At 46.9% G+C, this 12,101-nt stretch overlaps 2 protein-coding genes across 5 annotated transcripts in view; one reads left to right on the forward strand and one right to left on the reverse strand.

Moving 5' to 3' along the window:
- The window catches only part of LOC105837287 (LIM domain only protein 3), a 61,214-nt gene extending 54,662 nt beyond the window's left edge, over positions 1 to 6,552 (forward strand). For both annotated transcript variants that reach the window (XM_036290812.1, XM_028189997.2), the window contains exons 4-5: positions 3,207 to 3,447; positions 3,758 to 6,552. In XM_036290812.1, the coding sequence (XP_036146705.1) occupies positions 3,207 to 3,447; positions 3,758 to 3,910 (394 nt within the window). In that variant the 3' untranslated portion in view covers positions 3,911 to 6,552. The remainder of the gene's footprint in view (positions 1 to 3,206; positions 3,448 to 3,757) is intronic.
- The window catches only part of LOC118646898, a 260,967-nt gene that overhangs the window by 108,153 nt on the left and 140,713 nt on the right, over positions 1 to 12,101 (reverse strand). The gene's annotated exons all lie outside the window — the stretch shown is intronic.

A 12,101-nucleotide genomic window follows, 5' to 3' on the forward strand; every position in this document is an offset into this window, starting at 1 on the left:
CCAGATTGAAATTTTCCATGCAGACCCGAGAAGTCGCCGTCTCGCGCGCGACTTTATTCCTTCGCACTCTCCCTTCGCCAACTACCACCCTCCGCGCGGACGGACACGATTCGCCAACTCGATCTCTCTCGGATGTCGTCTCCCATGTACTCGCGACGCGATATCGATGACGATAACGATCCTTTGAAGCGATCCTGTTGAGTTTTGCGAAAACGGATTTGTAATCGGCGGCTCGTAGACTCTTGGTACTTCCTGACGACTACATACGCGGTATCCTCCGACCAACGACCCCTTCCCCTCCCTTGTACTTTCAAAAGCTGAAGAAATTGCAACGCGTCGCGGACTCCCGGGTGCCGTGAAACGTGTCAAAACGGCCGTAAACAACGTGATGTATCCCGCGACGCGCGGGGAAAGGGACGGGAAAGGGAGAGAATACGCGTGCGACGTGGCGGGCGGCAAGGGCGGCTGGCGAGCACGTAATAAAAAGAAAATTGAATGGAAACACTTACGGAATTGCGCCAATTACGTAGGTGCGGGCGTGCTGGATACGCGCGCGCTCGTGCTCTGTAATAAAGCGTTCGCACGGTGGCGAATTTGTTCTCATTGCGATGAACGCGGAGCGAGAGAGATAAATCAAGTTTCAAACGTTTACGACTTGGCTCGCGCGCGAGCCGTGTTACCGCGATGAGCTCCGATACGATAAAAATTAAAACTTTGTGTAAAAAAGGGCCTTGCACCCGACCGCGATTTTAATGTTTCGCTCGCGACGAGTCGCGAGTGAAATGCATCTTCGTATTTTGCCCGAGGCGAAACGCATCTTTGCGAGGTCTCCTCACGTGTCTCTGCGGCATTTAGACTTCATTCTATATCATGTACACCGAAAGAAAACAATAATGGCGGTAACCATAATATCATTATAATTTCTTATCATTTTTATAGTTATTCAATAATATAAATTAGAGTTTGTTTAAATTATATTAAAGTTCTCATAACACCTATATAACTTTTGAGACCAAAATAGAGATTTGAATATAGTAAGTTGTACCATACAACAATTATTATGAACATTTACTATAATAATTATATTCCTGGCTACAAATGTTTTACTTAACAATAGTCGCAATATGACGTTTTTTTCAGTGTAAGTTCCACCACATTTTTTTCTGCGATTAGATTAATCTTGAATTAAAAAATATTTCCGATTCTGATAATTTACTCTATATTCTTTTTTTAAATTGTCATTAATATTAATTGAAATCATGATGATGATAATAATGCCTCAATGATACGTGTTTTTAGTTTTGATTTTAAATCGAAATTTCGCCTAGTATTTTACTAGCTTCGAGTGTATGGCTGACCCGAATAAAATATTCGCCCACGTCTCCTAATATTCCTCGTCGTCACGCTGATTTCAGACCGGTCGCGACGTATCGCACGGCCGGGGTGTAAAAATACCTAGGGGGCCGCAGCTGTAGGTGGAAAATTACGGGGCGCGGCGTGCTCGCTGATATCATTCCGCGACAGACATTTGCGCCGTTTTCGCGAGAAAGGATCGGGTTTTGCGCGGCATTATTCGCGCGCGCATAATGGAGGGCCCCGGGAATGACTGCGCTCGTGCAACGCGATAATTCCATTGCCCGCGCAATTACGACACAGTATCTGCCTCTAGCCAGATGGCCGAAAAAGGTTATTTCGAAGCGTTACAAGGATTATTTTCGTTTAAACCTCGTCGGGAGTATTGCCGTTGGAGGCCCGGATATTAATTCTTTTTTTCTCTCCCCTCATTCCCCCCCCTCTCTCTCTCTCCCCGCGCCGCTCTCTCAAACCACCCCGAGATTAATGGGAAATGATTAATGGTAAAATACAAATACGCTTCCGTCGATTGTATCGCGCACGTATGATGAAACGCAGTAGGAATATCGATTACGATAACGACAAGCATTATTTCAATTAATTCGTTTAATTCGCGTTTATTGTTTTAACTTTGTCCGCGTTTTACTTCTGACGTGTCGCGATTTGATAGGCAAAACGTTATAATTATATCCGTTATAATTATACTCCGTACAAAAAAAAAACAAAGAAAAATCTCCATTGATTCATCGTATCGTATTCTCCATTACTGTTTGATAAAACACGGATAACATTAAAAAATAATTCGTGTCTATTTCAGAAGAAAAATCTCATGGCGCACTAAGTAAATAATTTAATTTTTCCAAGAAAAACCTTGCACGACGTTCCTACCGCGCAAGCCATGTATTTTCCATGCAGTTAATCGGTGTAAAAATAATTAGGCAAATCCGGATTAAAAGTCTAATAGAGCGACCGGCCGCTATATCGAGAAAACGAGAGAGAAAGAGAGTGAGAGAGAGACAGAGAGAAAGGGTTGTATAGAGGAGAACGCGAGGGGAAAGCGAGAGGGATAGGTATCCGATTGGAGTGTGGCGTCATTTAGCAGACGACGCGTATAATGGGGGAAACGAGCGAAACCCGGCATGTAACCCGCGCGCGCTTGCTGCCAGCAACGGCCACGCGCGCAGCAACGCGATAATTCTATTTGCCGTGCGATTATGAGAGTATCTATCCCGAGCCAGACCCAGAGAGCGACGCCATGCCGCCGCCGTGTGCTCTCGTATTTCGCTCTCGTATTTCCTCTAGCCGGGATCAAAGCGGATACGAGGCTGCTCTCGCGGACAGAGGGCGGCTCCTCCCTTCCTTTCCTCCCTCTTCCTCCCCCCCCCCCTTGGTAATAATTATTTGTTCGATATGCGTTACGATATGCTCGTTATCCAGCGGAACTTCTTTTTCGTGCCGCCTCCCTTCCGTCCTCGCCGCGCTCTTTCTTTCCCTTCCACCCTTACCCTCCTCGCGCCGAACGATCGATCGGATTTGGAATAACGAACGAGCCTCATTTGTTAATCGTTGTTTCTTTTTGCCGGGGTCTCTCCGCTAAGTCTTTCCGGAGCGACGAGCCGGGTAAATCTCGCGGTTAACGTCCCGACGAACTGACGCGCACCAATCTGTCTTTTTACATTTCTAATGACGTTGAGGATTAACTTCTTTCTCCGCGAGTGTCTTCGATTGGGTCTTCGATGTAATTATCGGCGCGTCGGAGAATAAAATTCCGGTAACTTGCGAAACATCAAAGCGAATCGGTCGCAGCGGTCTGCGTCCCTTTGACACAACGTGTTTCCATTTTTTACTTACAGGTTTTGCGTAGGCGATCGGTTTTACTTGTGCGAGAACAAGATCCTCTGCGAGTACGACTACGAGGAGAGGCTAGCGTTCGCTAATATGGCGTTACAGTCGCCCGCCTCATTAGCATACATCAAAAGGCAGCTCCCTCCTACACCAACGCCCCCGAGCCAGAATATGCACCCGGGACACAATCCGCTCCAAGCTCATCAAGGTCTGGGGCAGCCGGTGGCCCAGCACAATCACGTGCCCAACGTAAGTGCCAACAAACTGCCTAAACGAGTTTGGTCGATAAAACAAATTCGAGTATATCCACAGTGCGATGTAAATGAAAAAATTATCGTTGTAGAACAGTAAGATAAATTAAATACCATAGCATTTATATTTATTTTGTTTTTTCCCCCCTTATCGTTAATAATTATAATCTTTTATGTGTAAGCGAGGCAATCTTTTCGCGCGCGAGAGGGAGAAGTGGGCTTTTCCCTTAAAATTTTTAGCAACTGAAGTTTGCGACAATCGGAACGTGAGAGTTATGTCACGTTTCGTAAATCTTTCATGACTTCAGGGTCAAATGTCAGGCACGCCGACGATGAATGGGACGACTATAGGGGTCGGCGGACCGAGGGCGCCGGGCGACATGAACAACAACGGCTTGTCCGGGCCCGCCCTCGGGCCCGTGAAGCCACCCCCGATGTCCATGCAGGCGCCGACCAGCTGAAACGAGGCCTCGCCGCCTCTGAAGAAGCTCAGGTGTCTCAGCGGTTACTAAAAGCTAACGGGGATTCTCTTCGCTCGTGGAACGTGGATTTTCCGGACAGTTGAGAGAGAGAGAGAAAGAGAGGTAGATAGAAGAAAGGTATACGTTGCACCGCTGAGAATGATGGGACGAACAAAAAAGGGACGATAGAGAGAAAGAACTAGAGATCGGACGTTAATCGGGGAAGGGAGGGAAACGTCAAACGAGGGATCGGACAAGCCGCTTCGCGAAGCGGAATCCGAGACCTCGAGGACTAAGTGACGGAGAGATTGGAATCACTGTGATCGTGGAAAATGGACACAAATCTAATGGAAGATAATGTTAATACAGTGTAGAACAGAACGCGCGGCGCGAGCTGGAGCTCGACACACCGTATTTACCACAGGCATACAGATACACTGAAACACACACACACACACACCCACACATGTATACAAATGTACACATCCCTTCCGGGCAACGCAAATGTTTAAATGACGTCGTAAAATTCTCCGGACGTCTTTCACAGGCGTCTCTCAGACTTTTGCGTTGTTTGCTGATGCGCATACGTGTCTTGTGAGGTACGAAAAACACACACACACACACACACACACAAGAATAAATTAGATAATTCGTGTAAGATATATTTCTCTAGCGAGACGGAAGCGAATGTGATTCTGCGCGAGTGCGAAAATTGCGTATGCTTGCGCGAGCGGCGGAGTCGCCTGTAAATATATCTGTGTCGTATTCGACTCCGTGAAAGAAAGAGAGAGAGAGAGAGAATGAGAGAGAACGAAACAATTACCAGTATACGCACTCCCACCGAGATGACTCTTGTCCCGCTCGTGATACCGCCGTCGTCCACGCGTGAGGACGCAAGGAGCGCCGGATTCGAAAGGAGAGGAGAGGAGGGAGAACCTTAACGAGAGGCGCGCGAAAGGGGAACGCGGGGGGTTCTGTAACACGTGCCGTAGATGCCCCCGTGATCTTCGCGTTTTACAGCCACGAAAAAAAAAGGGGGAAACGGACGAAGCAAGACGACAGTCATCTTTTACACGCATCCTTCGGAATTGGAAGATCGGGGGAAAAAAAAAACGTGATACCCTCCCCGACTCTCCTCGGGATATTCGTTTAAAGAGAGAATCCACGTTAAAATTTCCCGTCGCCCCGGTAGCCACCGGTTGAATTCCCCTCCCCTCGTGGCCCTTCTAGTCTCGTGAAATTTCCGTTGTGTCGTTACGTCGCGAGTCGGATGCGCGCGATCGGCGTTACGGCGTTACGGCGTTACGGCGACAGCCGATACCAAAGATTAAATTAAAGACATTAGGTTTAAGAACCCCCCCGGGGGCGAAAAGCGCCGCGGAGAGATTCAGTTTTAGACAGCCCGAATTACGTGTCACACGGCGAATTACTTTTCGTAAGCTCTATCGACGAATCTTCGTGAGGATAGCGAGGGGCAACGGTGAATTCGGATCGCTTGGTCCTCCGAAACAGGCGGACAGTTTCGTAAAACGGTACTCAAAAAAAAAAGGATATTACTTTTTTAATATTCTATCGATTGTTCACCCATTGACAATATCATCTTAATTTTTCATTTTCATTGACGATGTCGAAGTAGCGAGGCTCAAAGTGATTTACGGCGAGAGGAGGAAGGGGAGGAAAGGGACTGTCAAGCATTCCGTAATCCGCCGTTGTTCGAGCTGCTCCTGTCGGAGCAGAGCGTGGGGCTTAGTCACTTAGCTTTAACGCTTCAATGCCAAAAATACAGGCGGCGCGCTTATCTATACCAAAACGCCAAAAAAAACGGCACACGTTCGTAAACGTACGGAGAAGCCGAAAAGGAGACCGACGGAAACGCGCTTGCCGCCGCGGCGCGTTATTAACTGCGAGCTCGTAACGCTATTAACTGTGAGCAATTTCCCGCGACGCGCCGGAAACGCCGGTCCGTCTCATTCTCGCGCGTCACATCCGGGCTTTCTCTCGTTCGCGGCCGGTTGCGCTTGAAAATAACTGTAATGCTACACTACTACACCACTTCTCTCATCCGTGTCGTAGCCAGTAACGGCAGCAACAATTTGTTTATCTCGCGGATACTCTACGTAATCTTGATTTATTTTATGCCGAACTGGATCGAAAATTATCATTACAGTTATTTTTGAAAAAAAAAAAGAGAAGATTAACTACTGTGAATCTGTGAACGGAGCTATAATCACCTGTCCGTTTGGCATGCGAGAGAAAGTACGCGTGACGGGAAATTGATTCATCATGGAAACACTTGTAAATTATCGAGGGACAAACAACGGTTTCGGACCCGACGACTGTCGCACCGCGTTAGTACAAAGGTCCTGCGACACGGCGGAGGGGGAGGACACAGGTCGGAGGACGACAGAGGCGCAAGCAGCACGAGGCGAAAAGGACATTGTCTCCCTACGTAGGACGGAGAAGACGACCGGGGACGACACTTTCCCGTTTTTTATCCATCTGTATATAATATCACTTACATAGGGCTCTATTAATAATAATTACGGACCGCCCGTCCCCCCCTCGCGAGGGGGGAGGGCGGCAGCTCCCATTACTACCGAGAAAATATAACATTCTTATAAATACAACCTGGTGTATTCCAAGAGCGTTTTTCATTTCCAGTCGAGAGGAGGAGTCTGTGCAACAGACTTTCGACAGATACCGGCAGATCCCGCGCGCGTTCCGCATTCGGGACCGCGTCCTCGCCTCTTCACCCTCACCATCACACTATCTCCCTCTTCTTCGCGTCCCTCTTCCGGTCCGACAATCTGTCTGTTTCGCCGTCGAGGAGGAGTCGACATCGAGGTAAGTCCCAGCGTGTCAGGAAGATCTTATCCGATCCAATGGAGGGTCCCAGTATTTCGACGCAGTATGGAGGAAACGAAAAGGAGGGGGGGGCGGGGGGTTGGCAAGAGAACGGCTCGCTCTCTTTCGCGTGGCGCCGGAGCTAATACGAGAAGGGTGGAAACGCGATTTCCCTAATGCCCGCCAGGCCGCGGAGCCGAATGTTATTATGCGCGGGTGAAGACTTTATAATGGGACGTGGAACTCCTTAAAACTCGCGGATACGCGCCTCCGAAAACGGCCGGGCGGCTCCGTTACGGCGCGGAGCCGAGCCCATAACTGAAAACTTATGCCGCTGCGATTGCGTTACGAGGTCGTTTCGCTCGATGGGCTGTTTCATTTTTATAGAATCGCCCGTCGAGCGATCCGTAATCGGACGCGTCACGCGCGTTACATCCGTCATTTGCGATGGAAAAAAAAAAAATTGTTACGCGGTCTAAATAAAATGCTCCGTAATTAACTGTTCGGTCGGAGCTTATGGCAACGCAAAACATCACGAAGTCGCTTTGTTTGATGTATCTCGTTTGGTTTTACGATTGAAAAGAGAGAAAGGTATACACGTGTGCGTACGTGCATGTGCGTAATTACATCGGGCACGTAACGCCATTGATTTTTTTTTTCCAGTTGAAAATCACACTTTCGGGTTAATAAACTTCAACGTCGTAATAAATTACGCGATGCAGTTCGAAGATAGCGGCGTTAGGTGGCTCCGTTGACTTTAATTAATTTTTCTGGGGAACGGCCCCAGAAGTTGTTTTAATTCGTACGCCGCGCTATTCATCGGCGAAGATGCTATCAAAAATAATATCCACTTTTAATGCGTTCGGGCCGGAAGGGGTTAACAATCTCGGGCCGCTTCCGGTGCGTGCTCGGGCGAATTAATCCGGCGTCGCGCGAGTAGCCGCGACTCGTCATCTCGACCCTCGAACTACCGAGCACCACTACAACCCCAGCACCGTTACCACCACCAGCATCGTCAGCGTCCACGTCCAGAGTCGCATTAATCACGTCGAAGGCAGACGGGGGGGCGAGCGGGGGCCAAGGGCGGCGCGAGACTAGGAACGAAAGGGAGAACAGAACCCCTTAAAATAATCTGGCCCGAAATGAAATCAGCCAAGGCAATTTCCAACCGCCCCCTTCACCCTTCCACCCCTCCCGCCCTTTCTCGTATCCGACGGTGATGTTAACAGCGGTGGCGGTTTTATCCGCCCGGCCAGCGGACCCGTCCTTTCCCTTTCTACTCCCTCTCCCCCCCTCGTTCATCCCCCCATTCCGTCGCAGTGCAACCGACAAATGACGACGCGGCGGCAACCCCCTCGCGGCGACTCACGGAATTAAAGATCACGAGATAAGGGTGTCATCCTTCGCTATGCATTATGTGTTCGGCAAAAAGCTCACCCCCGGGCCATTCCGCCGCCTTTGCTCCCCTGCACCCTTGCTCTCTCTCTCTCTCTTTCTCTCTTTCTCTTCTCATCTGCTTTCGCTGTCTCTTTCCAACGCGTTTCGAGAGAGGGAGAAAGAAAGAGAGAGAGTAAAAAAAGAGGGCGAGAGACTCTAATTAATCTACTTCGTCCATTTTTTGCCTGTTCGAGGCATCTCCGCCTGGCGTTCCTCTCGCGTATCGACATTCTCCCGCCAGAAACGCCCGTCGTTTCGAGAGTGCGATGTAGATATAATGAAGAGGAACGCCGAGTGTTTGACGAGTTTGCGGAGATTTTCTTGGAAAACGCTATTGCGACACGGATACACGCGGGGATGCATTTCGCGGTTATGATCCGCACATCCTCCGGACGAACGAGGTCCCTTGGCGCGGCCGGCAGTCGTATTTCAAGTTTTATCGCCTCGAAAACATTAAGAGGACCTGACGTCGAACTCCGGCAACAACTTCTGCGAATTCATCGGTTCGAAGTTCGAAGGCGCATTGTCGAAGTGGCGAGATGATTGCGAAACTGAATGTTCCCCCGAAATTTATTAGGTGTAAACAATAAAATGTGAAACATGAAAGAAAAATAGAACATTTTGTAAAAAAAGTGAAAAGGGTAAAAGTTAATTAAAACGCTTATCATGTACTTAAGTTGCAATCGCACAACGGTTCTATCCAGATTACGTGAAGGCCTCAAAGTAAGTCAATGTAAGATTAATCTATTTTTCATAAACGTAAACGCAATTCTTACAAAATATCCACTTGGTCGGCGTTATACTTTTTCAATAAAAAAAAGAAAATAATTAACAACTTTATACGAGATGAACTCCGTTCACCAGCGAACGGAGAGGCGGGGAGTGAGGGAATCGCTTAATATCGTCGGCGAGAATCGAGTTTCAGGCCGCGTTCAGGAAACATCCTGAAACAATCACACGGTTTGGTCGTTAGTACGTAAGGCCGTGCAACGCGGACGGGAGCCTCCGACGAACGGCCTTTTGGTTCGGGAGCCGACGCCGTAGGGCCGCGCGTTATGTATAGGGTGTACCGAAGGAAATAACCGTCATCTGTATTCGCGATAACATCGTAATTGAATGCGGTTGACGGGGATTTGCAGTGTACGACGGCCGAGACCACCGGCGGCCCCCGCAAAACGATTCCCTTCTCCGTCGCGCTCTTGCAGTTCTTCCTCCGCCCTTCCGTCGCGTCGATGATCCTTCCCTCCCCCCGCCCCCATCACGTTCACCTCGCCTCTTCCTTTTCTTCGTTTTTTCACTGATACCTTTTTTTTAATTCACGTCCTGTCCCTTCTCCCTCCGAGATGAATTCAGAGGACGCTAAGGCGCAAAGTTAGATGCCGTGTGATTAAGAAAATTAAAAAAAAAAATAAGAAGGAAAAACTCGCGAATATACAATTAAGACTCGTTGCAATTTATAAGCCATAATGTTTCAATTTTTTAATATAAAAATTAACGTCCTTCTCTATACCGATCGTTTTCGCGGCTAATCTTCCATCACGATCTCCTCTGTTCTCCCGTTGTTTGCTTTTTCTACCCCCCGCTTTCTTGGCCGACCTTCTCATTCGCCGCGTCCCATCGTTTTCTCCCCTTCCCTCCCTCCTTTCACTTTTTATCTTCTGAGAGTGAAGCATTAATCATATCAAGACACGGGAAATCTACTTCGATATTTAGGGTGTGTTGCGGTATTGTCACGTGTGTTCACGCGTGCGTGGGCACGCGGGGGAGATCGGGGGTGCCGAGGGATCGGTGGTGAATAGCGATACGGCGATAACGCAGAGAGGAGAAACGCAGCCGAAGGTTTATGAAGGAAATTTCGGAAAGGAGATTCCATGGGGGCTATTTGGTCGTCATCTTTTTCGTTCCGAAACGCTCGCCCGTGTGACCTTTCCCCGAAGAACTGAATAGCACGCGGCAACTGCGTCTTGCAAGATGAATTCGGGTCGATACGTCTGCGATATTCTAATTAGGTCGCGACATCGCTAAATTTACTTCCTTCGACGTAGACCAACCATACAAGTGCACCAATAGCACCAAAATTATAAATACACACTCTTAATTCTTTTAATAAAACGATACATATTGTCTACGTAATAAAATACAGTGAAGTATTTTAATATTTAAAAAAATGTAATATGTTGTACAATCCTAAAATTGTCAAAAGTCCTTTTTATTATAAAATCCTTGGTCGATCTGAGATTGATTTTTTTCATAAATATATCGAAACATTCTTTCGAGCTCTTTCTAGCAATCAATTATTATTATAGAAGGAATTCTAAGCACATTGAATTTTTAGAAAAGGAATAAATGACGAAAGCTCTTTATTCAATTCCAGATGCTCTAAAGAGAATAAAAAGATTTAAAGTGAAACTCGGTAAACTTTTATTCATTATAGACATCAGAATAAATTGAATACAAAAATCTTTTATAGACAGTTTTTACGCATATTAGCAATATTATATATTTGCAATAAAAAACTAGTTTCAAAGGTACAAGGTATTAACATATGGAACTATTACAGTCTGACCATTCGTGCGTGTAATGGTTTTTCAAAAATTGCAGGTGATCTAACTAAACAGCATTATGTTTCGAAAACTTTCCACGAGAATAAACTAAAATAAAATATACTATAAAAATTAATAAAACGATGGCAATAAATTTAAAAAAAAAATCAAAGGTGATTTTTATAAAATGTAAATAAATAATAGTATAAAGTTTGTAGTTAATTCCGTAGAAAATTGAAAGCTCTTTAATAAAAAAAAAACATCTCAATAAGTTTAATTTTTGAGTTATTCCTATCAAATCATATACGCGTTTTCGAATGCTCTTTCTCTCGATCTCAGCTCCAGCTTGGACTATCGGCAGTGTCGGTATGACGGTTAATCCCGAGATCGGAAAAGGGACGGGCCGCGCGGATCGCCGCTAATCAACGTAGAAGAGGTCGTTTTGCGATCCGGGATGGTGATCCTTGCATGCGGAATGCGCTGATGGGAAATACTTGTTACGTCGTGGCTACTGTCACGGCCGCTGATTGGCGCATGACCGTTGGATTTCGCGCTTTATTAATGGCCGTCTGTCGTCGTCCTTCTCCCTCGCGCTCCCTTATCGTCCCAGACGACGTCCGACGCCTGCGCCGCCAAATTATTTACGGAATCTCGTTTTTCGCGCCCCGATTTCGCCGTCCAAACCCGAGCTCGTGACGCAGATCGCGCGAGCGAGATTTTATTTCGGGAGAGCACATCGGGAAGATCGATCGCGCAGGCCGCGCGGCTCGCGATAACCCCGCGACTTAATATCTCTTTTAATTTCCTCGGTACGTATGGCACGGGAGAGAACAATGATAAGAAGCCCGTCCCTCCAAACGTGTAATTTCATCTAATACACGGGCCTGCAATTTTGCTCATATTAACTTATTGAGATTTGAGGTGACATGAACATTTGATAATTATCCAAATTGCATTGTGCGGTGCTATCGCATAAGGTGGAAATTGATAATACATCAAAGGGCTAATAAACATGTTTATTATATACGTTTACGTCGATCATGGCAGCGCGTTGCTATAGTTAATCCATCGGCATTTACATCGGCATATATGCAGACTTAGAACACAACAACGGGATATACGATGTAGAATAATGTGGAAATAATTGCTGCGCACGCGAGAGCGAGAGAGAGAGAGAGGGGAGGGGGAGGGATCGATCGAATGATGTACATATTAAATCGTTGCATACTATTTCCTGATAATCAATGCAGCAACGATGTGCGTTTCTATGTCCGATATAATAGCATCGTTATATCGCGGTTACATAAATCAGTGATGAAGTCCGAGCTACATGCTCGATGCTTGTAATATTCCGTTTGCCGGATTTC

Source organism: Monomorium pharaonis, chromosome 8, assembly GCF_013373865.1.
Source record: "Monomorium pharaonis isolate MP-MQ-018 chromosome 8, ASM1337386v2, whole genome shotgun sequence".
In the NCBI taxonomy this organism is placed as follows: Eukaryota; Metazoa; Arthropoda; class Insecta; order Hymenoptera; family Formicidae; genus Monomorium; species Monomorium pharaonis.